This window comes from Melanerpes formicivorus, unplaced genomic scaffold, assembly GCF_026170545.1.
Source record: "Melanerpes formicivorus ecotype bairdi unplaced genomic scaffold, bMelFor1.0.p_v2 SCAF_8, whole genome shotgun sequence".
NCBI lineage: Eukaryota > Metazoa > Chordata > Aves > Piciformes > Picidae > Melanerpes > Melanerpes formicivorus.
The window spans coordinates 15,704,477-15,732,356 of NW_027142360.1; the positions used below are offsets into that span (position 1 = coordinate 15,704,477).

The 27,880-nt window shown below is 41.3% G+C and overlaps 2 protein-coding genes across 4 annotated transcripts in view; one reads left to right on the forward strand and one right to left on the reverse strand.

Annotated features, from left to right (window-relative positions):
• The window catches only part of STAB2 (stabilin 2), a 79,975-nt gene extending 75,350 nt beyond the window's left edge, over positions 1 to 4,625 (forward strand). For 2 of the 3 annotated variants that reach the window (XM_068142265.1, XM_068142266.1), the window contains exons 67-69: positions 1,550 to 1,678; positions 2,742 to 2,861; positions 3,465 to 4,625. In XM_068142265.1, coding sequence (XP_067998366.1) covers positions 1,550 to 1,678; positions 2,742 to 2,861; positions 3,465 to 3,515 — 300 coding nt within the window. In that variant the 3' untranslated portion in view covers positions 3,516 to 4,625. The remainder of the gene's footprint in view (positions 1 to 1,549; positions 1,679 to 2,741; positions 2,862 to 3,464) is intronic. The other variant, XM_068142267.1, reaches the window with a different exon arrangement.
• An 80-nt stretch (positions 4,626 to 4,705) lies between these two features.
• On the reverse strand, positions 4,706 to 27,092 carry NT5DC3 (5'-nucleotidase domain containing 3). Its single transcript, XM_068142270.1, has 14 exons — positions 26,880 to 27,092; positions 23,431 to 23,615; positions 20,714 to 20,788; positions 20,086 to 20,141; positions 15,566 to 15,656; positions 13,763 to 13,900; positions 12,243 to 12,303; positions 11,924 to 12,026; positions 11,685 to 11,786; positions 10,800 to 10,881; positions 10,341 to 10,427; positions 8,904 to 9,044; positions 8,471 to 8,535; positions 4,706 to 8,016 (listed from the first exon to the last, which is right to left on the reverse strand). Exons 1-14 carry the CDS (start codon positions 27,079 to 27,081, stop codon positions 7,755 to 7,757), a joined length of 1,650 nt encoding a protein of 549 aa, XP_067998371.1. The 5' UTR covers positions 27,082 to 27,092; the 3' UTR covers positions 4,706 to 7,754.
• Positions 27,093 to 27,880: the final 788 nt, after the last annotated feature.

A 27,880-nucleotide genomic window follows, 5' to 3' on the forward strand; every position in this document is an offset into this window, starting at 1 on the left:
CCTACCATTTATGTAATCTGAAGAAATTCCCTTCTATGGCGGTGACTCATCCTGATCCTTCTCTCTCTCTTTGTGCTGGAGGGGGCCCACTCTTGTTTACAACCTATCCACCCCAGCTCTGATTTTGGAAGTGGCTAAAACAGGCTGCCTCCTTGGTCCATGAGATTAATCCTAGAAATATCTCATTTCTCACCTTCATTTTGTCCTGGATGACCTTTTCTCAAGTACAAACCATCTTTCTTGCTCCTGCAAGCTCAGTAATATTCCTGCATAATCTCAGTCTACAAAATTCTCTTGCAGCCTACAAACCTCAGAAGTAGGAAATGACACACTTGGGTAAAAGCATAAATTACTGCCTGAAAATGATTCCCTTTCTGTCAGTCTATAGCAGCATGGTACCACAATCTTTATAATTCATTTCACATGCTAGCAGCAACTGAAAGTTTTCTAATATTTAGCTGCCCAGCTGCACCACGTAACTGGCATTGTTTTCTTAAAAATAAATTAAGAGAGCATATCTATGAAGACAGCAATGTGATTATTTTTTCCCAAAGTAAGTTTAATAATTACATTTTCTAGGCAGGAGGCCACAAAGCTGAAACATCACATGGGAAATCAAGAGTAACGGCAAATGAACCTTCTGCCCATTTCCAGACTCCTCCTCACCTCCTGGATTGTCAGCAACTAGCACAGGGATTTGGGGAGGCAGCAACCTGAGTGGCTGCATGCCCTGGGATCTCTCAAATTTAGCATTACTCCAAACTGCCAGTCACCTTCAATCTGTCAGACCACAGAGCTGTAGAAGGCAAAGTCAAGTCAGACTGGTGGCTTTCCTCTCATTTAGATTAAAGCCAGATCATGCATCAATTTTTCACCTACATATTGCAATACTTATAACCAGTTACTTGGATTGGCACTTTACCTGCTTGATCAAAGAATGATTTCAGGTCAAAGGCTTCACACATGTTGAGGCAAAATGACCTACAAAAGGCAGGTGTTGGGCCACTGGTGGAACCCAGCCCTGTGCACTCTGTGCACAATCTGATGGGCCCCCACACCAGCAATGAGGTGGACCTCAGCTCAGATGCAGTGTGGTTGGAGCCCTGGTAAACAGGGCTGAGAGAACAGTAGAGTTGCCAACAGCTCACAATAACCAACTCCTCCCCAGTTCACAAAGCAGTGGGGAATAAGCTTGATCCCATACAGAGCCCTCTAGGGTTTTTCTCAAGCAGCTTAAGGGAATTTGGTACCAATTTCTCCTCCTCAGTCTCATTGTAACTTCTCTACCTTGAAAAACCTAACCTGACTTAGGCATGCTCTGTAACTCCAAAACCACGAAGATGAAGCCATACAAAAGGCAGTGTCCAGAATCCACCAAAATTACATGCAAAAGGTCATATTTAACTGTCTCTAGAGAATATGTAGCAGGAAAATGGAGCACAACAGCAGTTCGGGTCCAAGACATGTCTCAGAAGACTATGGTGTGTTCTTACACGCTGGAAGGTGACCAGTGCCCACCTGTAGCTCACTCATCCTCTCTCATTTCCAGGTTCCTCTCCACACCAGTACTGGAACAGGGATATTCTTTGGCATCTGCCTGGTTACAGGAATTGTAGGATTGATTGGATATTCTTACCTCAGGTTCAGGAAGAGAAACACAGGCTTCCAGCACTTCAAGGTAGGTAGCAAACAAACATGAAAAAGAGGCAGCACTTCTCCAGACCCACCACACCTCTCAAACTCTCAGCCTTCAGTTTCTCCTTGCATTTCATTAAGCTTAGAAACATTCCCAATTGCTTCACATGGGTTCAGACTCAGATGCAGATATAGCAGGGAAGGTTCCCACACTTGTCTTGGACATGACCCTACATCTGCCTTCCACTCTCCCAGACCTCTCCTTCCAGGGTGCCCAACAGGTTCCTTGCTCTCAGAGACTGAACACCAAGAACTGGGCAAAGGTTTGTTTAACTACACAGGACCAGTGCAGAGGCCTTTACTTCTCCAGAAAGCTGTTAAGGAAGCAAGGGATTACAACCACTGCAAGGGCACCTGTTCTCTTCTCCCTCATCTACAGCACTGCTAACAATTTTGTTGCTCTGGAGGTTAAAACTTTTGATAGGAAAAAGGCCAGATTCAAGAAGCAAGCAAATTGAAATTATTACAGGACTGAAAGATCCAAACTTTTATACCGATGCACTCGCATGCCTGCTTTTTCTTAACTAGCTTGCCTGACATAGGATCATGATGCAAAACCAGCCAGCAGCAGCCAAGCTACTCAGATAAGAGATGACCAAAAAATACAATTAAAAAACTCCACAAGAATCAATTCAAAAGAAACTCTACCTATCACTAACTAGAAATCCCTTCCTATTCTTGTCCCTGCATGCAACGTGAATCATCTTCTAGAAAACACATCCCTGGGGAAACACTTGTCATTTGATATAGCTGCTATAAGAATGCTCAGGACCAGCTAGGTAACTTTTACCCCAGGCATAATGTTAGGGCAACACTTCCTTTCCTAATCTTTGCTGAGGGTTAAAAATAATAAGGGAAAGTTAAAAATATCAGTTTTATGTGACCTGAGATAACACAACCAGCCAGAACACTGTTCATGGCCAGAGACACTGATTTGGATCATAAGAACAGTTCAGTCACAACACAGTTAGTGAAGCTTAAGTACCTCACTCAATGCACTGTAGGAGGAGGATGGATTTTAAGCAGGTTTGTGTGATTTTGTGTAGTCAAAAGATGACACTGACATAACACCACTGGACAAGTCCCAGCCTTCAAATATCACGAACCCTTCCTACGAAAGTTCTTCTGCACTGACTCCACCAGAACCTACTTACGATCTTTTCTCAGTAAGTGTTCATTCTGATTTGTGATTGAGACACAGCTAAAACAATGGTAAGAGGGGATGACTTTTTATAAAGGAAAATATCTTTGGGGGGGGAAAATCGAATGGTGTTTTTCCTCAAGTTCCTGGCTTTCCTCTCTCTTCACTGCTAGAAACTGGGCAGCCTTACCTGTAGCAAAATTGAGGCTGTGGTCCTCAGCTGTATCTCAAGTTCACCTTACTCAAAGGAGAGGTGAATTAAATTGGACTTCAAACACTACTAGATGCCACTGACGTGTCTATACAAGCTTAAAACCTTTCCAATTTTGTCATCCCTTGTCCGTGCTCCAAAAGCAGCCCAGTACTGTGCTGGAACTTCAAAGAATAAAAATATTGAGGAAAGCCAGAGTATCCAAATAGCTTCAGTGGTCTAACTGAGCAAGACCCTCAGGTACACTCAGTCTAAAAATTAAAACAAACCTTTCTGTATCCAGTAAAAAGACTTGTTTGGTACAAAAATATCAGGTGAGAACTTTGCCATCTGCATGGCATGGACAAATTTGCCCAAAAGTGACTTTTATTACTTAGTGCAATGTTCAAGTCTGATTTTCTTTCTTCTATTTTCTAGGACCTGGATGATCAGCAGCTTGTGATGAGTGGTCCTCATGATCAGAATTAAAGACTGAATTTGGCATTGGCCAATTATAAAGCACATTTCCATTTATACTTACTGTGACAAAACAGCACCTACAACCTCTCAGGGAATAGAAACTCACAAACTAAAAAGAGCACAACTTTGTTTAAGCAGCAGTGTAGAGAGTTCACAGTTACTAATCTCAGATGCGTTGGCTGTATCTGAGCAGTACAAACTATGAGTGCCAAATGCAAAACTGAGTCTCAGCTAGCCTAGCCAGAAGCAGGCAGACACTTCTCTGTGACAAGCAGAAGATTTTCACTAGCCTGCAATTTAACTGCTTCTGTTCCTCTTCAGACTTTCATCTGGCCTGAAACACAGAGGGCTACTAGCTTGGAAAATATCCTAAATTGGCTAGTACTCCAGCTCTGTACTTTCATTTTGGCTCACTTGCAGGTACACCTGGCAAAAGTGAAACAGAACATGTATCTTTAAACTAAGGGGACTTTTCTGCTAGTGTCATTTCTTGCAAGAATTTCAGCAGCAGGAAACAAGCATTCTGTCTCCCTACTTGCTGCCTTTAGCTTTTCTGTCTTTCCTCAAACTTGGACTGTTTTGTTTCCATCTCACTTCACTGTACAAAGGGTAATTATAGCAGCTTTTAGCAAGAAATACAAGCGATAAGAGAGCATTGAAGCAGTGATCAATTTTAACTTGAGCCATTTTTGTGAAAAGTGGAAAATGAAGATGAACAAATCCTGGCCCTGTCATGTTGCTATTCCATTTTTTAAGGCCTGTGAGAAGCAGAAGCCACCTGCTCGTTCACACACACCCACTGTATTTTTACCAAGCACATTAACTTTGCCTTTCCACCAAGGCACAGCAGTAACAGCTGCAATCTTCACTCTACTATTAGAAGCAACTCAAATTCAGAACCCAAACACACTTAAACACGTTTCATGGAGTTTTCCCCCCCAAAGAGTTTTGTAACTAACCCAGGTCATATTCTTTTCTTCTCCCCAGTCATACAAAACATTAAGGCTCATAGGGACCAGAAGATAAAGTTCAAGCATTTATTTTTGTAATAATCATTAGGGGTTTTTTTTTTAATCACAGAAAAGTGCAACAGTTCATTAAACTCTTCTTTTACTGACAGAGTACTCCTCTCTGTGTTTTTGACAGAACGAGAATTTCTTCTTGCTTTGGTGTTCAAATGAACTATACTGCCAAAATGAATATAAAAGAGACATTGCCCTTTAAACATGCTCCAAAAAATCTCTCTGAACTAACATAACAAGGTTAAAATAATTAGTGGAGAAAGTGCCAAAGTGAAACCATTAAAAAAATAAAAGGCAAGACATTTTGACATTTTTAAAAGTTAAAAAAGCAGCATTCTAGCACTGTAAAATAAATAATACACATTAAAGTTCTCACCTAAATTCCTATTATATAGAGTTGGTTTGTTTCAAGGGAACACAGCCCCTCACATAGTTATCTCTTCTTTTTTTCCATGCAATGGTGTTTATTTCAAGAAGACATGCAATACAAATGAGATTTTACTTCAGCTAGTGGTTGTAACTTAGCTTTGTACAGAAGTTTCATTTGTAAATTAAGAGAAAGGAAGGAAGGGAAGGGGAAAAATCATCTTCAAACAAATTATGTAGTATTTTATTATGGGTAACATCATCCAATCCTGCTGCAGGCAGGAAAATTAGGCAAACTGACTGCTAGCCAGCTTTACAAGAATAAACATCACAGAACAAGCCCAACAAAAACTATTATCAAAAAGATGTGGATGTGCTGGAGCATGTGCAGAGAAGGGCCATGAGGATAATCAGAGGGCTGGAGCACCTCTCCTGTGGAGACAGACAGAGTTGGGGTTGTTCAGTTTGTAGAAGAGAAGGCTCCAAGGCGACCTTATTGTGGCCTTCCAGTATCTTAAGGTGGCTACAAGAAAGCTGGTGAGGGACTAAGGGGACTGGAGCAAAACTAGAAGTGGGTAGTTTCACATTGGATGTTAGGAAAAAGTTCTTTACCATGAGGGTGGTGAGACACTGGAACAGGTTGCTCAGGGAGGTGGTGGAAGCCCTATCCCTAGAGGTTTAAGGCCAGGCTGGATGCGTCTCTGAGCAACCTGGTCTAGCGTGAAGTGTCCCTAGCCATGGCAGGGGGTTTGGAACTGGTTCGTCTTTGAGGTCCATTCCAACCCTGACAATTCTATGACTCTATGAAATCCAGTAATGCAGAACAGAGTAAAATATTAGTTGCTAGCACTAAGATAGAGCAGGTACAGTAATTTGGGTTGGGGTTTTTTAAAGAGTGCATTGAAATGTCTGGAGGGTGAGAAGTGCCACATGCATGTTAACACCAAATCTGCTTCTAACTGAGCACTGGGATAAAGAACTGAAGGCAAATCAAGAATATTCCCATCCCCACATATCAGTATCAAGTCAGGTTACATTTCTCACACAGCCCCACCAAGTCTCCTGATAAAGGCAAACCAAATTCCTGACAAACTTTTTCTACCAACAACAGCAGAACTGTTAGAACTTAGTTCAAGTATATTCATCAGTTTAAATACACACACACTCTTCAGGGGTGTTCCGCATCAAGTTTGAAAGAGGAGCACAAGAAAACCATGAATATAAAACTCTTTAACCACCTACCTCTGAAGACTTCAGACTAATTTCAAGCATACAGGAGAACAGGCTAAATTAAGATACATTCTTTACTTTGCAGACATGCTTTTAAAAATACAAAAGATGCTGCATACAAAATTCAGTACAGGTACTTGCACGTAATACAGGCAGGTTAAAACACAAGCCAGAAAACTTTTGGTCACCAAAAGTTTGTTTGCCCAACAATCAGGGTAAGAAGCAAGCAATAACCCAAAGTTAATATCAAATGTTTTATATATATATTTGATTATGTGCTTTTAGAAACAGAGCCTTTAATAATTAAAAGACTATGAATCATAATATGCCTTCCTAAAATGGCTGGGGTGGGAAGCACCACTGGGAAAAGTTTCCTTTTGATGAAGAGAAAGGGAAACATCTTTAACTATACAGCAGCTCTGTAAAGTGCCTGTTGGAGGAAAACATCACCAGATGTTTTCCTTGTGCAAAATAAGACATTTTTCTGCTCAAATCTTTGGAACAGATATACTGCCCAGAGTTTGTGTTCGTGCATTACCTGCAATTTCAATAATTCAATATGACTTCTAATCTTGACTGCCAAAATTATTTTCACTTGATACAAGCTGTCCACCACCCCCAATTCAGGTTTCAGGGCTTGGGCTCTAAAATTATCATCAAAAGACTCCAATTTTCATTTTCTGACTTCTTCATTTTAACTCATTTGTCCATTGTGCGTGTTTACTTTTGACTTTGACAGTCCGTTACTGAAGGCTATATAAAATACATTCTTTCCTAGGGAACAGCAAAACCACATTTATACCACAGTAAGACACTTAACTTTAAAAGCAGCATTTAGGATCAACCTCAAGCCTCACAGAGATCTAGTTCCACTCTTGAAATGGCTTTTTTCAATCAGAGAGGGCGTAAGCTGTTTTGAAATGTAAAAAGAAAGACACTTAGAAGTTAACAAAAGGAATCTAAAGCAGCCTAAGTTACTGTCACACTCAGTTTTAGGCTCAGGTCCACCTACAGCCAAGCACAGAGTGTAAAAGAACATAAATTGCAGAGACAGGAGAAAAAGCCCATCAGCCTGAGCCCCCCAAGACTGCAATCACTGCAGTACAGCAGAGCCCCACCAACACAACAGTGGTTAATTCGGTTCCAGGTAAGGCTCTAGCTATGGCAGCAAGGAAAGCCATCCCTCTCAGTCTCACCATAAACTGCACTAACCATGTATCACTGAATTACTAATACTAGATTAGAGCTTTTCAGTGCCAAGACAAGCTCCACACGGAGTGCTGAACAGGACCAGAACAGAGAGCACAAGTATTGCTTTGTAAACTGCAGATCAAAATTCCCAATGAATGGACAAAACCAGCCACTCTGGAACACCACCCGTCCTTCCCCTCAACGTGCTCTCACTCCCAGACCACTACTATTTTGGCAGTTCATCATCTCTTCTGTGTGCAAGAGGAGCTTTCACATCTCCAAGCAGGAGAGGAGAAAATATGTACAACAGTTATGAGAACAAGTATGAATTATATCTAAATCAACATAACAGATTCAAGTGACTTAAATCAAATACATGTACAGTCAGGGGGGAAAAAAAAGGTGTATTTGCTAATTTTTGAGAGAAGCCACCAAATGTTTATTTGATCTGAACTGTCTCTTGTAGGAAAGGTATTCTGAAGGTACCAGTGCACAGCTGGTCTGACCAGCCAGGAAGTTCATGCTGCAAAGGAGTCCTTCTGGGATAAAATGTGTAATCAAGCTCATAGTTCAAAAGGCAGCTCAGTGATGCCATGTAGATATCTGCAAATCTAGAGAGACGCCTTAGGAAGTAAGTTGGATTCTCATCGGTTCTGAACAAGCTTCCAAATTGTGCGTTGAAGAAATTCCGGTTCATTTCCCTGTTCCAAAACCAAAACAAAACTTCAGACAAAAGAAAGTGAAGAATTCTGAAGAAATCATCTAAAAAACCTGATGGAGTTACCCAAGTCTTGATACTGAAACATATTTTTAAATCATGCACAAGTAAGGCTGTGTATCTAATACCGACAGTGACAGCTGAACAGAGAGTGACAGGAGAACTGAGATGAGAAGCAAAAGTATTTGACATAATGTCACCCTTTCACGCAGAGGATGAACATCTGTTCCAAGGAAAAGGGGGAAAAGGAGAGGAAAGCAGAGATTCTCTAGAAACAGGTAGAATACTGCTTTACATTGATAATTTTAGAAGGCCTGTAACTATCAGGGAATATAAAATAGGGATGGAGAAAAATGAAGCAGCCGCCTGTGGAAGACATCACAAAACATTGAGCTACCACAATGTATATTGCAAATTCTTCATCTCCTATGTCTTACCTCATTTCCTTTCTTTCCTTCTTCCATTCTTCTAAAATCATTTGTGACTCAGGATCACGGTGAACCTGGAACATAAAGTATGGACAACAGGTAACTGAGGAAGCCTTTGTAAAGGAACCTTCCCATTAACAAACCCTACCTAGGTAACAAGACAAGAGCAATACCTCAAAGATCAGCATACCAAGTTTTTCCACATGCATTTTAAACAACCAAAAGCAGGAATCAGTCCAGGATGACCAGTGGAAGAAGGGGACAAGATTTTGAGAAAACCCTTGTTAACTCAGCCCCACAAGTAATTGCATTTTTTGTTTACAGTCAAACTGGTGACCTTTAACGAAACAGAACGCACTTGCAGTGTCAAGCATCCACCATTTAGAAGCTTGGGTGGATCCCTTCTGCTAAACAGAGCCGATTACACACACACAGAACAAACCTGCATGTGTTCTAGTAATCCTGTCAAGGTTTGCAGCCAGGTCATGGTCTGAATGTACTTCTCTGTGTTCATGATTTTAATCTCTGATCGCAGCTCTGGAATAATTGCCCCGGTGCGCCAGCCATGTTTCAGGGTCAAATCCTATTTACCAAGAATTACAAAACACAAGTATTAGTCTTAATGAGAACTACTTGAAAGAACGGAAGAATCTGACCATTGTGTATCCTAAAAAGGCACTACCTTAATTGCTTCTTATGCATAAGCAGGAATATTGAACAGTGAGACTTAACTGTGCCACCAGGTTCATCATTTCAAAGTGAGCTTTAAATCCCATATTTTCAAAGACAGAGAGACAAAGAACTCAAAAGCACTAGCAAATAAGCACTAATTCATTAGGTTTAAAACAAACAGTAGCAAATTCATCTCATAGATGAGACCTCTGTTGATGTCAGAAGTATCTGGAGGAAGCCATGTGTTGGGTTTTTGGTATTCACACACACTCATCTGACAGAAAGGTCCTATCAGGACCCCCAGCTATTCAAGCTCCTCCTGACAAGCACAGGATGAGACAGCTGCCACCTGGACTTTCTCCTCCATTGTGCCAGAGAAGGACAGAGTTGTCTGCTTCCCTTAGCCCTCAGCCTTCTGAAGCACTCAGAAAAAAAAAAAAATCAAAATAGCAGGCTGGAGCAAAACTGTTTCACTAACAGCAGATGTTCACATGTTTACCACAGCTTCAAGTGGAAAATCATGTCCTGGCATTTGTACTCATTGAATTACAAAAGAGTTATGTGGTAGTCACATACTCTACTGTTGTACATTCATTTGTTCACAGAGTTGTAAGAAAACACCTGCCTAGTGGGTCTACACACCATAGCAAGATCTCAGGAACGAAGGAAGCTTACCATTAGTGACAAAAAGATGACCTCCTGCATTGCAAACAGAAGTTCGTTCACCTCTTATCACACTGAAGTAGTAAATGTCATCCAGAGCAGCCACATCCTGCATGTTTGGATGTTTGTGTTTACTCTGTTACATGTGACACAATCGGTATCTGGATCACACGTTCCCCAGCACAATTTGTAAACAAGTTTGATGTTACAAGTCAGGTGGAAAACCAAGTCCACCTATTAAGGCACCAATCTCTCCATTGGAAGAAAAGCAATACAGCTTCATTACCAACTCAAATTTGAGTGTATTTAGATATCTCGTCACCATCCCTGGAGGTGTTCAAGAGGGGATTGGATGTGGCACTTGGTGCCATGGTTTAGTCATGAGGTCTGTGGTGACAGGTTGGACTCGATCTTTGAGGTCTCTTCCAACCTTGGTGATTCTGTGATCTCAAGTGAAATTGTGTTATATTGAATAACAAAGGAGAGGGGGAAATTAACAAAAAGCCTCATTTTCTATCCTATTCTGTGAAAGTAAACTACTTACTGCCAAGTCACTGTAAATGTGATCACCAAAGTAGAGAACCTTAGAGCCCCTCCAGCCAGTAAGCTTCAGGAATTCATACAAATTACCCTGTGGAAACAACGACATTGCAGTGGCATGAAATTTGCCGCTTCACAGGCATGAATATGAAATTTAGCACACCCCCAAAAATATTTTCATAACAGGAATTGTGTCTTCAGTTTATACATTATGAATCTCATCCCTTACAGGCAATTTCAGTAATACTGCCACTTCAAGCAGCAAGTAAACTGCAGACATAGGATACCAATACGTACCACTTTATACCACTTCAGTCACTAAAATTGCTCTCTTACAGTATCACAGTATACTGTAAGAGAGCAATTACAGAGCACCCCTACTTGTTTGAAGCCTTTATGATATCTCAAGAAGCTTGGAATTCCAGGTGTTAAATGTCAAGTGAAGGGTTTATTGAAAACATACCTGTTTGTAAATCTGGCCTTTCTGCAGCTTATGAATTTTATCCCAAAGCAACACTCCTCTTTCATTTACCTTCCGAAATGGCCTGGAATAGAAGTATACACAATTGTCACACAGCTGTGGAGACACTCACATTTTAGGAGAAAATTTACATTTTATTATTAAAAATACCTGTTTTTCAAAAGGAAAATGTGCTTTCTAGCATATGAACATTTTGTGATAAGACAGGAAAACCCAAAGCTCCAAAACTTCTTTTAACCAGTGAAATGAAATGCACAGTGCCCCCATGACATTTATAACAGTTAGAGAACACCTGTTGAGAACTAAGGCAGGGATCCCAGACAGACAGGAAGGAACAGTGCGATTTGCCTGCCATTGACAAGGAGAGAAAACAACAAAAAAAGTGAAGATGTGTAACAATCTTGCCCAATACCTCATTTTGCAGAGCTGAGCAACTGAAGAAGCGGGCAGAGCACTGAGGGCAAAATGTACAAAGTTGGTTGTTTTTTTTTTTTTTATTAAATGAAAAAAACTGAAGGGAAAATAATCCCACCTCCCTCTATGTCACTTTCAAATCCTAAACACACACAGAGAAATAGATCTTTTCAAACTCAAGAGCAGTGCATAGACATTAAAAATGTGTTTAGCTAACTGATCAACTAGTCCAAATACCGCAGTCTGTCAGCCTGTCTGCCCTTTCAATATCATGTGTGACTGAAAAAAAAAACCCACAAAACATTTGGGCTTCAGAATTAGGTGTTGCTGCATTCTGTAATGACCTTAAACAGGAGTTCAAGTATGATTTCACTTTACATTGTATCCAAATTAAAGTATTTCATAAACACTGTATAGCCTTATATGGAATAAGCTGCTTTACCAAATACCCACCTTCGCTTATCATTGAAAAAGCTGGGCTTTTCAGCCTGTACAATGACAACATCAAAGAGATCCCTCCAGTCCTTCCCAACTATGAACTTCATGCCTTTGTCCCTAAAAGGAACAGAGGGATATTAACAGCAAACTAAGAGAAGTGCAGTCCTGTGTAGTGTAATGAACTAGATTTGAGAAGCTCGTTCTCCCCATCCTTTAAAAACATGTCGTTGAACAGCAACACCCTGTTCACTTACACAAAGCTGCTGGGACTGTTTGTGATGAGAAACATCTTCTTGCCGTGATCAGCCAGCTTTGCTAACACCGCACGAGTCTGCTCAGCGTAGCAGATGTATTTCTCTGTGAGGATTGGGGGAAATACAGTAAAGTTTCACAAGAGCTTTCTCTGCATTCAACCAAGGTTCAGAACATGAGTTTATACTTAACAAAGGCACCACAGATAAGTGGAAATAACCATTTCAAGCTTTAAATTTTAGGACTTGTGATCTTCAACAGGGAAGCCAGAAAGATCATCAGTGAAAAAAAGCATTGATAGATGATGTCAGTAGCACTTACCAATATCTGCTTCAATTGCCCGGTACATTATTCCTTTGATGTGGACATCCCTGATTGAATCCTGTCAGGAAAGCAACAAAGCACTAAAGAGCTGGAAAATATTTTGAAGAATATATACTATGCTCCCTGCACAGCAGTAGTAATTTGATTTTTAAAACAATTCCTTTCTCTGAATTACACTTTCAGCTTCACAGAAATGCTATGTGACATTCACTAGATGTATGTCATTCCTAGATGAAGAGTAAGCCTGTCCTCCAAGAAACTAACTCAAGACTTTGGGGAAGTACAAAACTGTAAGGTGCAGGGACTCTTTTGCATAATGAGTGTGAAAGGGTCATTCAGAAAGTGAAGTGGGGTGAAAGCCCTCTACAAAAGTAGTCACCACAGATTTCCAATTACCTTTGGAGTAAAACACATTCCATTCCTTTTGGGGGGAAAAAAAAAAGGTTTAAGTCAGACAATTTTTAGACTATGTTCACTCACAAATGAACAGAGGAAAAGTTAAATGCTTAAGCAAAGACTCATAAAGCACTCTGAAGGTATTTGGCAGCTCTCCTGAGCCAACACCACACCAAGCAGCTTTGTCTAGGATGTGGTACTGCCGTTTTGGCACTTACAGGGGGTACATCCTAGAACTCCTCCAAAAATGCCACTATAGGGTTTCCAAAATGTTGTCAGTGCTAAGCAGTACAGAATTTTCTACGTGCAGTTCAGCAGAAAACACAAGAACTAGCTTCCTGACTCTTAAGTAACCACAAGCAGGAAGGAAAACTACTCTGGAGGTCATAAGTTTCTTAAACTCCATCTGATCCACTTGGGAAAGTGAAGTGAGAAATTCAACACTGAGGTACTTTACAGATGCTGATCAACTACACAACTTTAATACATGTCAACAAGGGGCCAGGAAAAATTTTTGTATGGAAAGCCTGTGCAGATAAATATATCAACTTGAGCATGACCTCACCTCTTCTTAAATAACAAAGACAAAATTTCCTCCTATGCAGGACACAGCCTAAGGAATAAAATTAATCATTATTACTGTCTTTTCTTGGAGGAGAGAGAGGAAAGCAAACAAAATAGATATGCCAAAAGCAAACAATTGCATGCTAGCAAAGATACAGAGACAGGGCAACTGAAAGTTCCAAACAGGAATTCTCTGTAGCCTCTTCCAATTCTTGCTAGTGAAAAAGGTATATGTTTAATAACAAGCAAAAGAAGCTTTATGGATGTAGAAGCAGCTTCTTCACTTTCCTCCTTCTACCCCTGAAACCTATAAAAAGAATAACAGTTCCCAAACATCAGATTTAAAACAAACTTCAAATTATTTTGTTTCTTTTCCAAGGCCTGCCTTCATTTTATTTACATTTTTATGGTTGTATACCAATATTTACTCTATAGAAAACCTAAAGTTGAGGTATTTCAGTGGAGCTGACGCAACAGGTTGAAGCTTCCTGAAGCTCTACATTTGTGTGTCAGAGAAAACTCAAACAGAGGTTTATCTCAATCTTCAAAGCTAGTACCTTGACATCTTTGTATAGATGAACAGGCTCATAGTCTATGTTGTTTTTGAGAAAATATTCATTCACACAAGAAAGGAGTGTCATTTCTGGCAAGGAAAATATGTCCATGAACTGCTTCATTGTATTTCCTTGTGAGCTCTACAGTGGGGGAAAGGGGCGGGAGGGGAAGAACAGAAGAAAACAAAACAACAGGTCAAGCATTTCTCAGAGCAGAACCCTATCATTCATTCAATTATAAACACTTTCATCTTAGCTGCAGGTATCCAGCTTTTGTCATCACTGTTCACATTGTTTTAGATTATTTTTGAACTAACAGACTTTCACAGAAACAACAGAAGTGCTGGCTTTAAGAATTAATCATGACTCATTACTCCTCAGAGCAGTATTTTAATTCATAAATGCATGAAAAACAGCACTCAGTTAAAAGTCAAGAGAGCAACTTAAGACCTTGCTAGAAATCTGCACTTCTATAAGTAAGAGGCACTAAGTATTTTGATGGATGGGTGGAGGCCTTTTGATTTATTTTGTTGTTTGGGTTGGTTTTGGGGGGGGGCAATGGTGTTAATCAGTAGGATAGTGATTAGGACTGCAAAGAAATTTACCTCCTTGAAAGAGAAAATAAAAAGTTTTAATAATCTAGAACAACTAATGTAGTAATGGAGGAAAATATTTCTAGCAGGCAAAAATTGTAACTATAGTTATGTTTCACAGAAGTAGAGAACCTCATTATACAAGAGCAAATACAAACCAAGTACTTCTTAAGAGAAGTGACCAGCTCAAGACAGTACATAGGTCAAGATCACAGAAACATAGAATGGTTGGGGTTGCAAGGGATCTCTGGATCAAACCCCTCTGCTCAAGCAGGCCACCCAGAACCAAGCTGTTGAGGACCTTGGCTAGACAGCTTATCAATGCAAGGATGGAAACTCCACAACCTCCCTGGGCAACCAATCCATGCCAGTGCTCAATCACCTACACAATAAAGGAAGCATTTCCTGATATTCAAAGGAAATCTGTGCTTCATTTTGTGCCCATGGCCTCTTGTCCTATTGCTGTCCCTTCCAAGATCAAAAAAATCATAGTCCTGCAGAAACCAAGAACACCCCGTAGAGAATGCCAGGAAGATACTCAGAACTTTCAATTCTAAGTTCAGCTCCTTAGAATAAGAACAAGTGCCTGAACAGCAACATGCTCCACAGCCTTTCATGTCAACACAGAATTAACATCCATAAAGGGGTAAAAAACTTGGTTTTCAGTAAAAAGACAGCAATGCTTTTTGTTTGGGAAAGAGGAAGGACATTATCAACAAGAAGATGAACTTTCCCAGCAAAGTTTAAAAGCTTCATCTTTTATTGTTCATCTTTTGTCAAAACCTCTTACAGCCACCCTATCTACTTGTATGAAAGAGATGCCCCCATACATTTACTTGCTGCTACATCAGCTAAGCCATTAGACCACTAGGAAGAAGCATATAGCCAGGGTAGGGCTCCAGATACAGTTCATTTCCCAGCCTTTATCAGATTTGCTGTGCAACACTGAGCAAGTCACTTGATTTTTTTTTTATGTTCTGCTTCTCTATAGATGACTGGGCAAGGGACAGTGAAAGAAAAAACTACAGCAAGTAGGAGAAAGATATTTTTCCCTTTAGAGGGTAAACCTCCTATATGGCCCTCTATCATGTATTGAGAAAACATAACTGCTACTAACAAGAACAAAATGCAAAGACCACAATCCTCACTCCCACCTAAAAAAATGAATTGAAAAAATACAGAAAACCATTTTTAGAGCAGTTTGTGGTTTTACCTTTCCATAAAAGTCACTCATTTGTTCCAACGGGACATGAGAACCATCATACATTGCAATGACTTCTTCATCTGGGACAACACTGAGGCCTCTGGAAAACAACATTAGCTTTAGTTCAAAAGTCATTCTCAAAGCTGTCAAGTAGTTACAGAATTGAAGTCTGACAGATTAACATAGATCTGGAGCTTATTAAAATACTAATTATGTCATAGGAACAGTTTGGTCTGTAAGTTTAAAGAGCATCTCTCCTTACAGAACACGTAACATTTTAACCAGCTGACTCACATGGAACACTACAATTTGAAGTCCTTTTTACTTTCTTGAGGGAAAAGCTGATTAGTCTCTATTGAAATTATGCCTCAAGGGTTCCTATGAAGTAGCCAGAGCTACCAGTTTCTTAACACAAAGTAATTCCTCACTCTGCCTTTGTTTCACACAGCACTGATGATGTGATAGTGTTTCAGTCAGATTATTCTGCAGCATGACCTTGAAGATACAAGGGAAAGAAAAACGTTCACAACCTTTAACTAAATAAGAACTTCCTTTAAACTCCAACAGTTCTATTTCCCAAGATTTAAGATTACTTTGAAGGATTGTTGGCAGGCAATTAAAGTATAAAAATATAACAACAAATGAGGAAGGAGACAACATCATGTCTCCCCAGAGTGGCTTTACCAGCCATTAAGAGATTAAAGGCTTTAGTTTAGTTTTGAATGTTTACAGTATCAAACATCTTGCAGTAAAGCATCTAAAATACTGCAGGCATCCAAAGATCCTCATCAGCCTGTCTTCAGTGAGAGAGCTGTTCCAGCCATCTGATCACTTTTGTGGCTCTCTTCTGGAGTCACACCAACAGGCCAACGTCTTTCTTATGCTGATGACTCCAGAGCTGGGCACAGTATCCTAGGTGAGGTCTCAAAGTGGAGTAGAGAGGTAGATTTGCCCTCTGAGCTGCTGGCCAGACATCTTTTGATGCAGCCCAGGACATGGTTGGTCTTCTGTCCTGTAAGCTCACATTATCAGGTCCTGACCAGATTTTCATCCACCAGTAACCCCAAGTCCATCCTGGCAGAGCTGCTCTCAAACCCTGCATTCCCCAGCCTCTGTTGATACCAACAACTACCCTGACTCAGGTGCAAGACCTTGCACTTGGCCTTGTTGAAGCTCACAAGTTTCACAGAAGACCACTTCTCAAGTTGATCCAGGTCCCTCTGGATCACATTCCACCCTTCTTGCACATTAACTGGTCCACTCAGCTTGGTGTAATCTGCAGACTTGCTAAGGGCATACTTGATTTTACTGTATCACTGATGAGGATACTAAACAGCACTGGTGCCAGTACAGACTCCTGAGGGACACCACTGGTCACCAATCTGTTTCTGGACATTGAGATATTAACCATTCACACAACCATCCAGACAAATCCTCATCCCACACACAGTCCAGCCATCAAATCCATAACTCTCCAATTTGGAGAGGACAACATTGTGGGGGGCTTTGTCACAAGTCCAAAGTCTACTTAAGTTTTGCAGCCTTGCTAAGATGAACAATTATTTCAGTGACTCCCCTTCTTGACCTTACCCAGAAGTGCTGTGAGGCATTACAAACTAAGCTAACTAATAAGCCCTAGTACTTTTGGTGTTTAGCAGCTGCATCAGCTTTGCAGTGGAAGGGCATGGCACATGAACTTCCTCATGGTTGCTATGATAGCAAGAGTCCCATGTTAACTAACTCCTTTACTGCACTTCTCAATGCTACATCCACTTGCACACAGCTCTGTGCTACAGATGGCAAGACTCCAGCATTCAAGCTAGTATTGAGCACAACCAGGGCAGATGATAATTTAGGTTTGTAACATACAGAGTCCAGCATCACCCACTCCACAGCAGAAAACAATGAAATGCAACCAAAATGTTAAATGTACACCAAGTAATATGACTAAAATGGAGAAGGACTCCTCTTCTAGTCTGCAGTTATACCAAGTCATGTTTGAATCATAGAATCAACAAAGTTGGAAAAGACCTCAAAGATCATCAACTCCAACCTGTCACCCAAGACCTCATGACTACTAGACCATGGTAACACAAATGCTTATGGATCAGTGTTGAGGAATGGCTTGAATCTAAGGGACATGGTTCTATGGAACAGCTGCTTGAACAAAGTGTGCAGGCCGGACTCCATCTTGTTGTTTACTGCTCACAGTTAGCGGGTGTGCTGATGCAGCAAGGTCACCATAGCTTTGTGGCTGTGCTTGCAGCTGCTTACAAGATAACAGTATGTGAAACAAAGTATATGTGAAACGAAGAACTAGTGAGAAAGGAGCTTGTGAAGTTGCATGTAGACCTAACTGCAAGTAGGCTGGATATTATAATGTAACCCTGGACTAATAGCCAATGGAATAGTGACATTTGTGCATATTTAGCTGAGATGCTTTATAAGTCGTGCGTTTGAACAATAAAGTTGAAGCTTGCTTATCAATCACATTGATTGCTGCGGGCTTTCCTTGTCCTCTTTCCAACAGAATAAACCAAACTAAGTTGGAAGAGACCTTCGAGATCATCGTGTCCAACCCATCAACCAATCCAACCCACCCAAACAGCTAACCCATGGCACCAAGTACCCCATCAAGTCTCCTTCTGAACACCTTCAATGACGGCGACTCCACCACCTCCCCGGGCAGCCCATTCCATAGCGCAATCACTCTCTCTGTGTAAAACTTCTTCCTAACATCCAACCTGACAGATCAGGAGCTACCCAAGCACAAACCAATAGGTAACAATAGACACACATAAAATCCAGTGAGGAGAGATGACTGTGTAAGCAAAGCTGTAGGTTAGTTTTACCAGAAGACTCACAGTTTGTAGTCCAGCTGTGTAACTACAAAGTTCATTTTATTCTGCTGACAGCATGGACAGATGGCCCTAAGAAAAAACACAGCTTCCCTCCAGCACTCCCAACCCTGCTCTTCGAAACATGCACTGTTAGAAGGATACCAGAATTGCTTACATCTCTCATTGCAAATGAGGCTGTACACCTAAGCAAGCTACCATCAGCTGTATAATTGACCTACATGCACAGAACACACCGAAGGTTAAAACTGAGAATTACCAATAGGCAGCAACTGACAGCAAAGCTCCATGTTCGTAGAGAACAGCAATTTTAAACAAAACTAAGATAAAATATTCAGTGAAATGGTAGCTTTCACTCTCACCCTCACAAATGCAAGTATCAGGATGCGTGGCCTAGCAGTCTGCCCAGAATTTGGGTGATGTGGAGAACAAGAGACACCAGCTCTCCAATAAATTTCAACACCATTCCAGAGTTTTCTTGACCAGTCATATTCAGGCTCTGGATGTGCCTTGAGCTCTAGGAGCTAACAGCAACTGTGTTCTTCTACCCCTTTATTTGGTCCCACTCTAAGTCATAAGGCAACCCTACTGATGGGCTCACCACCCATTCATCTTCTTATCTAGGTCACTATACAGTTTCAGTCACATAATTGATCTCCCTGACGTCTTGCAAAGTCTTCAGCCTCTTTTTTGCTCCTCCCATCCCAATATGGGTATTTGGAGAAACAGCATGTAGATGTGATGATATCCTGATGACCAACTGATCCAGGCACTACCAGCACATGCTATCTTTATGTCCCTTCTATCAGTATTTCCTCTAGTGCTGTCATCCATACACATTTCCAATCTTAACATTTCTTCTACATAACTCTACAGATAAAAGCATAATCCCCTACATTCAAGGGGGAACAAATCCCCTAAAAATCTCTTTGAGGTTACATTATCTTTTGGCCCCAGAAGAAAACTTTGTGTCCAATGACATTGCAAAAGGTGCAATTTAAAATCTGCTACCAAGTGTGCTGTTCCTGTCAGTCAAATGCAAACTACTTCATTACAGCAAACTGAGCCATACTAAAAACCTCTCCTGTCAAAAAAAAAAAAAATCAATCACATGGAGTAACAAAGTACAGAACAGATGGCCAATTTTACATGGATTCAGTAAGCTCCAAAAGTGTTAGGCTGTGCAGGCACAGGGCAGCTGTGCTCCACCCTGCAAGTATGATGCGGCTGATGTGCCCAAACCTAAAAGCTCTGTGCAAACACAGCAAGACCTCTCAAGAGTCCCCACAACCACACCAAAGTCACGCTAACAGGCACGCTGTGACAATTATTTACATTGAAAGCAACGGCAGAGAAGCCATCAGTGTATTTTTAGATGTCTTTCAGCACAATTTAACAGCCGGAAACAAAGTGAGTCAGCACTATGTGACCGAGCAGCTTGCCAACTTCCCCAGCTCTGAACCAGGGAATCAGCTGTACTGTATCAGTCGGTAAACATGTGCATGTCTGTGTGTACACACAGAAGTGCAAAGAAACCCCCTTCCAGTGAGGCTGCATAATTCCTTCATTTCTGCTCATGATAGGAACCTAAGATGTATGATGTAAAATGTAAACACAAGTGGTTAAAAGGAGTATCGATTTTTATTATGAACAAGAAGTCATTTTACACACCTGTAAACTGTTCCCAGCTGAATATAATGAAAAGCATCAATCTTCATTAGCAGTGCCTTGAAGGGGAGGGAAAAAAAAAAGAGTTATCACATCAACTATTTCACATGAAATTATAAAAAACAAAGCAATTTTATCCCTAACATTTCTGTCAAGAACATCTTAGTACCTTCAACTTCCTTCACATCATCCAAAACATTTTTAATCAGTGACATGTATTCAAGGCTTGTCAAACCACTAAGGAAACATTGACCTGAGTTAAGTCATGAAGAAATAACTTCTACTAGCAAATGCCTGCACAGGTTTATTCTGTTGTACTCTTTCTTCCGCTACCCACCACGAAAATGAAACACCCAAAATATTTTCTACTTAAGAGCCACTTTAAAAAACACAAACCCAAAAGACACAGCATAACAACAAAAACCAAACCAATCAAGTTTGCTGATGACAAATATAAAACAGAATCCTTACACATGAACACAGAGTGGAAAGTTGGAAGACTTAAGCCCTATTTATTTTTTTGGCTAGGTCCTCAGCACAAGTCATCACAAAGTTATTTACACACACACACAGAATCACCACCCTTGGAAAAGGCCTTCAAGATCATCAAGCCTGACCATTATCTACATACCCGGTGCACATCATAATGAAGTCCTCTGATGGCAAAATTAGGATCGTAATCATATTTTCTTATTTCAGCAGGATACTGAGAAGAGAGCACAATGATTTGAGTTTAAATCCACACCAAAACCAAACTGAAACTTGATTTTGCATAGTTTTAAAAGCCTGCATTTTCTGTGCTTCTCATTTCCACGAGAGGCTTTTTGATAGGTTAGAGACTTCCAACATTTAAAACAATGATCTTGGATGCAAGACAAGCACCTGAAGTTGGGACATCCAAGTACTCTGTAGTGATTGCCTTTGGACATTAGCCTCCTCTTCAGAAAGTTATATTAATACTATGCACCTTTGAAAGCAAAATATTAACTTCCTGAAAGTGTAATAGTTTTATTACCCTGCACTGTGAAGTCTCCCTATGAAACAGGCTATACAAACACAGTTTAACTCAAGTTTCTGGCTACAAACCCAAGAACATGCCCTAGTTTACAGAGATACCTGAACTTTACTGCTTGCCTATACCAAAAGAAAAATCTGTACATCATCATCAATATTAATAGAAACAAAAAAAAATATCTTTGACATTTTCAAGAAATAAAATGTGGCACAGTTATCTGTTTTGACTCCCTTTGGGCAGATCATACTTCTCATCTTAGATTGTCAAATTTGAAATGCAGACCCCAGAGGTGTTTAAAGATACAGAGTATACAAGCTTCAACTCAAACTCTGGCTACTTTTACCTAAATAAATAAATCTCAGTTTCTCCACAGTTTTTATCTAGGCTGCTGTAGACTGTGCTTTGTACTGAGCACAGGCATCTACAGTTAAAGAAAATAGACTTTTCTCCTAACTTCTGAACTATCACCCCTACTACTGCCTCCAGAAAACATGGGGGAGGCTACTATCTGAATGAAGAATAGCATCAAACACCTAGAGATTGGTTGGAAACGTGTATAGATTTGGCCAGGAAACATGAAACAGAAAAAAGTAAAGGGCAAGAGGTGGATGCAGAATGTGACCAATTCAAGACTACAACGTACTGCACACACCCCAGAGAATTCTGACTTTTCAAATTTCTGCACACTTCACTCTCCTGCTTTAATTTATTCTACTAGAAGGCTGTCTTTTGGATGCATGCCAGTACATTTGAGAAAGACTGAGCCTATCTTGGCACACAAATAAATTTCCTCACAAGCCAGAAAAAAGATAAAAGTTGCACTGCATGCTTACCCCACTCCTAGTAGAGATAAGATCCCTATCTGGACTGAAACAGCAGCCAGATAAGGTGGCACAAAGCTGTACATCAGGAAAGAAATAAACCCAAGAGCAAGAGTTTACATTCAACACCTGCTGCCACCTCTGAGATTAGCATTAAATTGATGTTTATTCTCTTGGACACGTTTCAAAATTCCTTGCTCCCTACACTGCATTTTGCAATTACTGATGAATTACCTTACTCTGCCATGACCAAAATTGGCCATCTTTTAGGTTGACTCCGACAGTCATAATGGGCAATACCATCTAGAGTTTCTTTCTAATGTTGAAGGCAATAAAAACATTAACACTATAAGCAGCTACAGAGATAGCACTCAAAAATTGTTGGCCCTCAGTAAATTCCAACAGGAGATTATATATTTCAATAAACTGTCTCCAAAAGTAATTATGGCTTCTTTTACTAGAACTCAAGAGACGTGAATTCAGACAAACTGGAAAGTTACTACTACCTGAATTCATTCCAGTAGCAAAGCCAAAGCACCATTTGAGTTTTTGTCTGCAAGAATCAGTCTTGACTCACTCAGTAACTTCAGGGTTTACAACAACCACTTAGTCTTAATACAGTGTATTTACACATCCTACAGAAATTGCTACAAAGATATGCCAAAACCTTAAGAGGATCAAGTTGTGTATGTTTGTAGCACCCATCATGTTTTGTTTGTTCTTCCAGGGATATTTATAGATGTTTATATATAGTTCCTAACCTTTAGCTTCAAATGCGAAAGTAGGATAACACCACCCATTCAGATTTAGACTGTGTAAAATACACAAGCAGTTTTATTCATTAAGTTACTCTGTGGACTTGATTTTATTTTCCAACAACTCCTATAGTTCAATAAACTTTGCCTCTCTCAGTACGCTGCTTGCTGGCGACACTCCCTCTTAGGCGACTACCGAGCTGAACACTTACTTAGCTCTCTCTTTAGCCTCCAATCACAGCTGCCCCTTCAGCTAACTCAGCTGAAATGCGAGGCACACACAGAGCACCTTGCAAACACACAGTGCAATCAAAGGCCTCCTATGAAGTCAGGCTAAAAATATTTCATATGGAAATTAATCCCTGCACTCACAGCAACGCATAAAAAGGAGTGACAGTAACTTTTAAGCATCTTATTTATTCAGATGACTCCAATAATTGATAAATCAGAGAGGAAAAACAAAACAACCCAAAAAAAAACCAGAACAAAAAGACAGCACACAAGTACCACCACATGAAAAAAAAATAAACCAAATAAAACTCTACTCCTTAACAACTGTCAGACTGCTCTGCTCAAAACTGCAGCTGAGAATAAACCAGGACTTCTGTGGTTCGTGTGGAGCTGCTGTACAGAATGTGTTTAAGGATTATAAGGTAGAACTGAAGCATGAAAAGATAAGTTATGCCCCTCACGGTTATAGATCATGTGTTATACTCTTTATTTAGAACTTAATTGTTACTCCATTAGTTTTACTTACCCGATGCTCATTAATAAGAAGATCTCGAGCAGCATTGAAGATCAGCGTGTGCAGATGTTTTGAATAAAAGACCAGCGTGTAGTCGTAATCAAACCCATAAATTTCAATGTCTGACAGGCTCATTTCATTGTTTGAAAAAATTGCATCTGGATTCAGCATGTTACTCATAATTGAAGGAACCAACTCTGGGACAGGAGAGATGGAAAAAACCCGCAAATAAACAGGGGGGAAAAAAAGAAAAAGGTAAAAAACTCACACCAGCCTTGTAGTTTTATGTAAATAAACAACATAGATATTCATTAGCAATTTCTGAATATAGATGAATGATGATGGAAGCCATCAAACTAATCCACACTAACCAGCTAATCCTTAACAATATGATGATGTTGAAAATGCCATCCCTGACTTGTCTTGGTGACTCATAGTTTTCATCTGAAGCTTTTCTCTCTACATTTCAAGTAGGAGAAAGAACTTCACACTCAATATACACATTTCTTTTAACTCTTTTAAGACATTTATTACTGTTTCTCCAAGTGAACTCTGGATTTGAAAGAGAATGACATTATCATTATTATTGCATGAGACTTGTCGCCTTCTCCCATTGTTTGGTCCAGCTTCTGTGCCAGAAGCAGAACTGGCATTGTTTTAATTTGACATTGCCCTTTGTTTTGTTTTACCATTTCAAAGTACCACACTAAACTTTATGTGATTGCCACACTTTCCAAACAACAGTTACATACACATTGCTATGCTTATTACCCCTCTAACAAATAAGGAAACCAAAAATATTCTGCTTCTTCACTACACACATGTACCCAGCATCCATAAATCACTTCCATTATTTAAGGGGGTGTTTCTCTTGATATTTGTTTGAAAAGTGTAGTGAGAAGGACACTTTCCTTGAGACATAGCATGTTAAGTAACTTTAGGACAAATACAAACATTGGTATGAAGGATGCTTGTATTTCTTATTTAGAAAACTTGAAAGAAGAACATTAGTACCAGTGGAAAGAAGAGCTTCCATCTAAAATCTTGTAAGGCTGAGTTTAAAAGGATTGTGATTTGTTTGGTTACATTCTACACGTTAAGTCTAGCAAGAATTGGTCTATCTTATTACATCATCTTCAGCTCTCAGGACAGATCTACTATGTGCTCCACCATGGTAGGAAATCATCCCAACAAGACAGGTAGGCACAGGGACTCCAGATCTGTTATCAAGATAGTGCCCCATTCAGAAAACTCTGGTCAACTCAGGAAAAAAAAAAAAAGTAACAGCTCTTTTGTAAAAGCAGTGTCTTAAACTGCTGCACAGTTAATGGGTAGATACAATAAGAAACATAAACAGGTGCCAAATAGCAGACGGTAATTTGAAACCATTAAACTTTATCAGATGTAGTCTTGAGCCTTTTAACTTGAGGGAGAGAAAGAACAGCAGTTTCACTGTGTTTAATTCCAAGTTTCAAATAAGCATCTCTTTCACCAAAAAAAAATCCCAGGAGTTTGCCAGTGTAAACTGATATGAAAAGCTGTATCTTTCATTTCAGAGGACTTAAAATAAGCCTCAATCAAAACATTAGCTCCCACTACCTCCAGTTACTGCTTATAGTAATGCAAGAGATAAATGTTATGCTCAGTTGAGGTAACAAAATAAGAAAATGCAATTTGACACACTACTATTCAGGCAAGTAAGTCTATAAAAAGGGCCATGAATCATGTACCTAACTTGAAGTCATTTGAGTGAACTTCCAAAATCACGTTACAGCACCCATTTCTGTATTATTTGTTCGAATGCCAGTTGTGCAGGCTGATGAGTCAACATTTGTTTTAAAAATAAAGATATTAATATACCTATATATAGTTGTGGAGAGAAAGTTATTTCAGATTACAAAAAGCTTGACTTTGCCTGTCTGAAAACAGGCGGTATAAACACTTTGGAACTATTAGACATTCCGGTTGTCAGACACTATCCTAAGTGCCATAAACCTTAGGTCAAAAATCGTGACAGCTTTGTCACCTCAACATTCCACCTACGTGAAGCATCACATACTTGAAGCCCTTGGTTGACTTTGGCTGCCATAAACTATTCTGAATTATTCTAGAAACCACTTGCTTCATCTTTCACCAATCCACACCCACTGACTGACTTTTCTCCTAACATTACCCTACTCTCTAACCTCAGCTCTTACGTCCTACTTCAGCGCAGTTTAGAGCAACAAAAAGTTAATTCCAAAAACAGAGTTTTAAAAGTCCTATTCTTTATCCCACCCTCCAAAGTCACAGAATCACCAAGGTTGGAAGAGACCTCAAAGTCCACAGCATTATTCTGAGGTCTCTAACACAGCTTATTTCATATGTGAAATGCTGCCACTATTTTTTGTTTTGTGTGTTTGTGCCCAGCACAGTGAAGCCTCAGTTCATACTCAAGACTATTAAGTGCAGGACAGTACAGTCATAAACTGGCTACTTTATTATTATTATTTAGTAAGGGCAAAATATGTAAGACTAAAGTGCTATCCAATGCCATGATAAGACAAGCTTTCCTACTGAAAGCTTTTGAATGCTACTGAAAGCAGAACACAGGCTACCTCCTCCCTTTCCGGCTCTCTAAAGGGATCACATATTCAAGTACCTTGGCAATACTCTTCCCACTACAGCAAGGGCAGAAGCAAGCATTTGGCCCTTCGCTTTTCGCCTAGGTAGCCTGGAGAACAGGGCTTCCCCTAGTCGTGCCTGTATCAATAGCATTTTAGCCTGGCTTCAATGTTTCACAAAAATTTAATGCAACCTCAAGCAAAAGGGGAAAAAAAAAAAATCCGAAACTTCGCAGCATTTTAACTTGTTGGAAGAGCAGCCTGCTGCAAGAAGTCACTCAAACTGACAATCAACTTTCCAGTTTTCTTTTTACATTTGCTTTTCTCCACACACCTACAACACCAGCCGCTTCGCCCAACCCAAGCTATGCTTTACAAAACGCTTCTTCCCAAGGATGGGTCAGACGGATGGTCTGATCAGATGGTCTGATGGGATCAATCCTTCAGAGCAGATGACCACCAAGTGTCCGGCCCTCAGGACCTACCGAGGTGACGGTCTTACCCGTCCTCCCAGTTTGGCACTGGGAGAGCACTTTACCAGAACCATGACTGCGAGAGTGGACGGCAGCTCCGCCACGAGCTGCGGGACAGTCCCACGGCTGCTCGCCACGGCGACCTTCGAGGAGAAACCCCACCAACACCTGACGTTGCCGCCACGGCGACCCACGAGGAGAAACCCCCCCAACACCTGACGTTGCCACCACGGCTCCTACAGGGTTCACCTTTCCGCCTCTCCGAGCCGCCAGCACCTATTTCTAAGCCCGGCGGCACTCTGACCTGCAGCCAGAGCAGGGCTGGCAGGGCGAGGAAGCCGTGCTGTTGCCGCCCGCGGGCCCCGTGCCCCGGCCCACAGCTCACCCTTGGTGACTCTCTTGGCCTCCTTGTAGCGCGACCACAGGTAGCTCTTCATGTCGGGCGCCGGCTGCCGCTGCCGCTGCTGCTGCTGCGGGGCCACAGTGCAGTAAGGAGCGGCTCCCGCAGCGGGCAGGGCCCGGCACCGCCGCCCGCCTGCCCGCGCCCGCCCCGCCGCCAGCAAGGACCGCGCCGCCACCGCTGCCATGCTCTGCTCCGTCTCTCAGCCCCGCCGTGCCGCTCCGCTCCGCCGCCGGCTGAAGTCACTTCCTCGGGCTCCGCCCCGGGGCTGCGCCGAGGCGGGAGGCGGGCCGCGGCCGGGCGGCGGCAGGTAACGTTGTCCTAGCGACCGCCTGCTGCCAGAACGCGGAGACCGGCATGGTAGGCTGGCAGGCAGCCCTGGTCGCGCTACACCTGCCGAGTTGCTCTCTGGCCTCGCCTCCACAGCGCTGGGTCGTAGGAAGCGCAAGGGGGCTGGTGGTTTGACCTCACCGAGAAGCGGCTTTCTAAGGAGCTGAACCCAGCCGGCACGGCCACGGAGGGAGCCAGCCTGGGAGCCGATGGGGCCCTGGTCCTCCGGTCTGCCATCCCGCGAAGGGAAGTGACAGTTCCCTTATCCGTAACCGCCGGCAGGGTTCCTTCAGCAACTGCTGAAGGGTTATGATTCAGGTCAAGGTCAAGAGGAGCTGCAAGGGAACGTAAGGGAACTTTACACCTCCACTGTTCCTCAGGCCTTTTCACAAAACCAGAAATATTCAGGTTGGAAAAGACCCTCAGGACCACCATGTCCAACCAATAACCCTACTCTGCCAAGTTCACCCCTAAACCATATGCCCAAGCACCACATCTAAACGACCTTTAAAACACATCCAGGGTGGGTGACTCAACGACCTCCCTGGGCAGCACATTCCAATGCCTGACCACTCTTTCTGTGAAAAACTTCTTCCTAATCTCCAATCCAAACCTACCCAGTTGTAGATTGAGGCCATTCCCTCTTGTCCTATCAC

Excerpts from the sequence above, each read along its gene's own strand:
- NT5DC3 (XM_068142270.1), bottom strand. The coding sequence starts at position 27,081 with ATGGCAGCGGTGGCGGCGCGGTCCTTGCTGGCGGCGGGGCGGGCGCGG. Across the intron at positions 10,882-11,684 it reads TTTTTCAATGATAAGCGAAG|GCCATTTCGGAAGGTAAATG; the intron begins GTGGGTATTTGG and ends CTTCTATTCCAG. Across the intron at positions 10,428-10,799 it reads AAGGCCAGATTTACAAACAG|GGTAATTTGTATGAATTCCT; the intron begins GTATGTTTTCAA and ends TTGTTTCCACAG.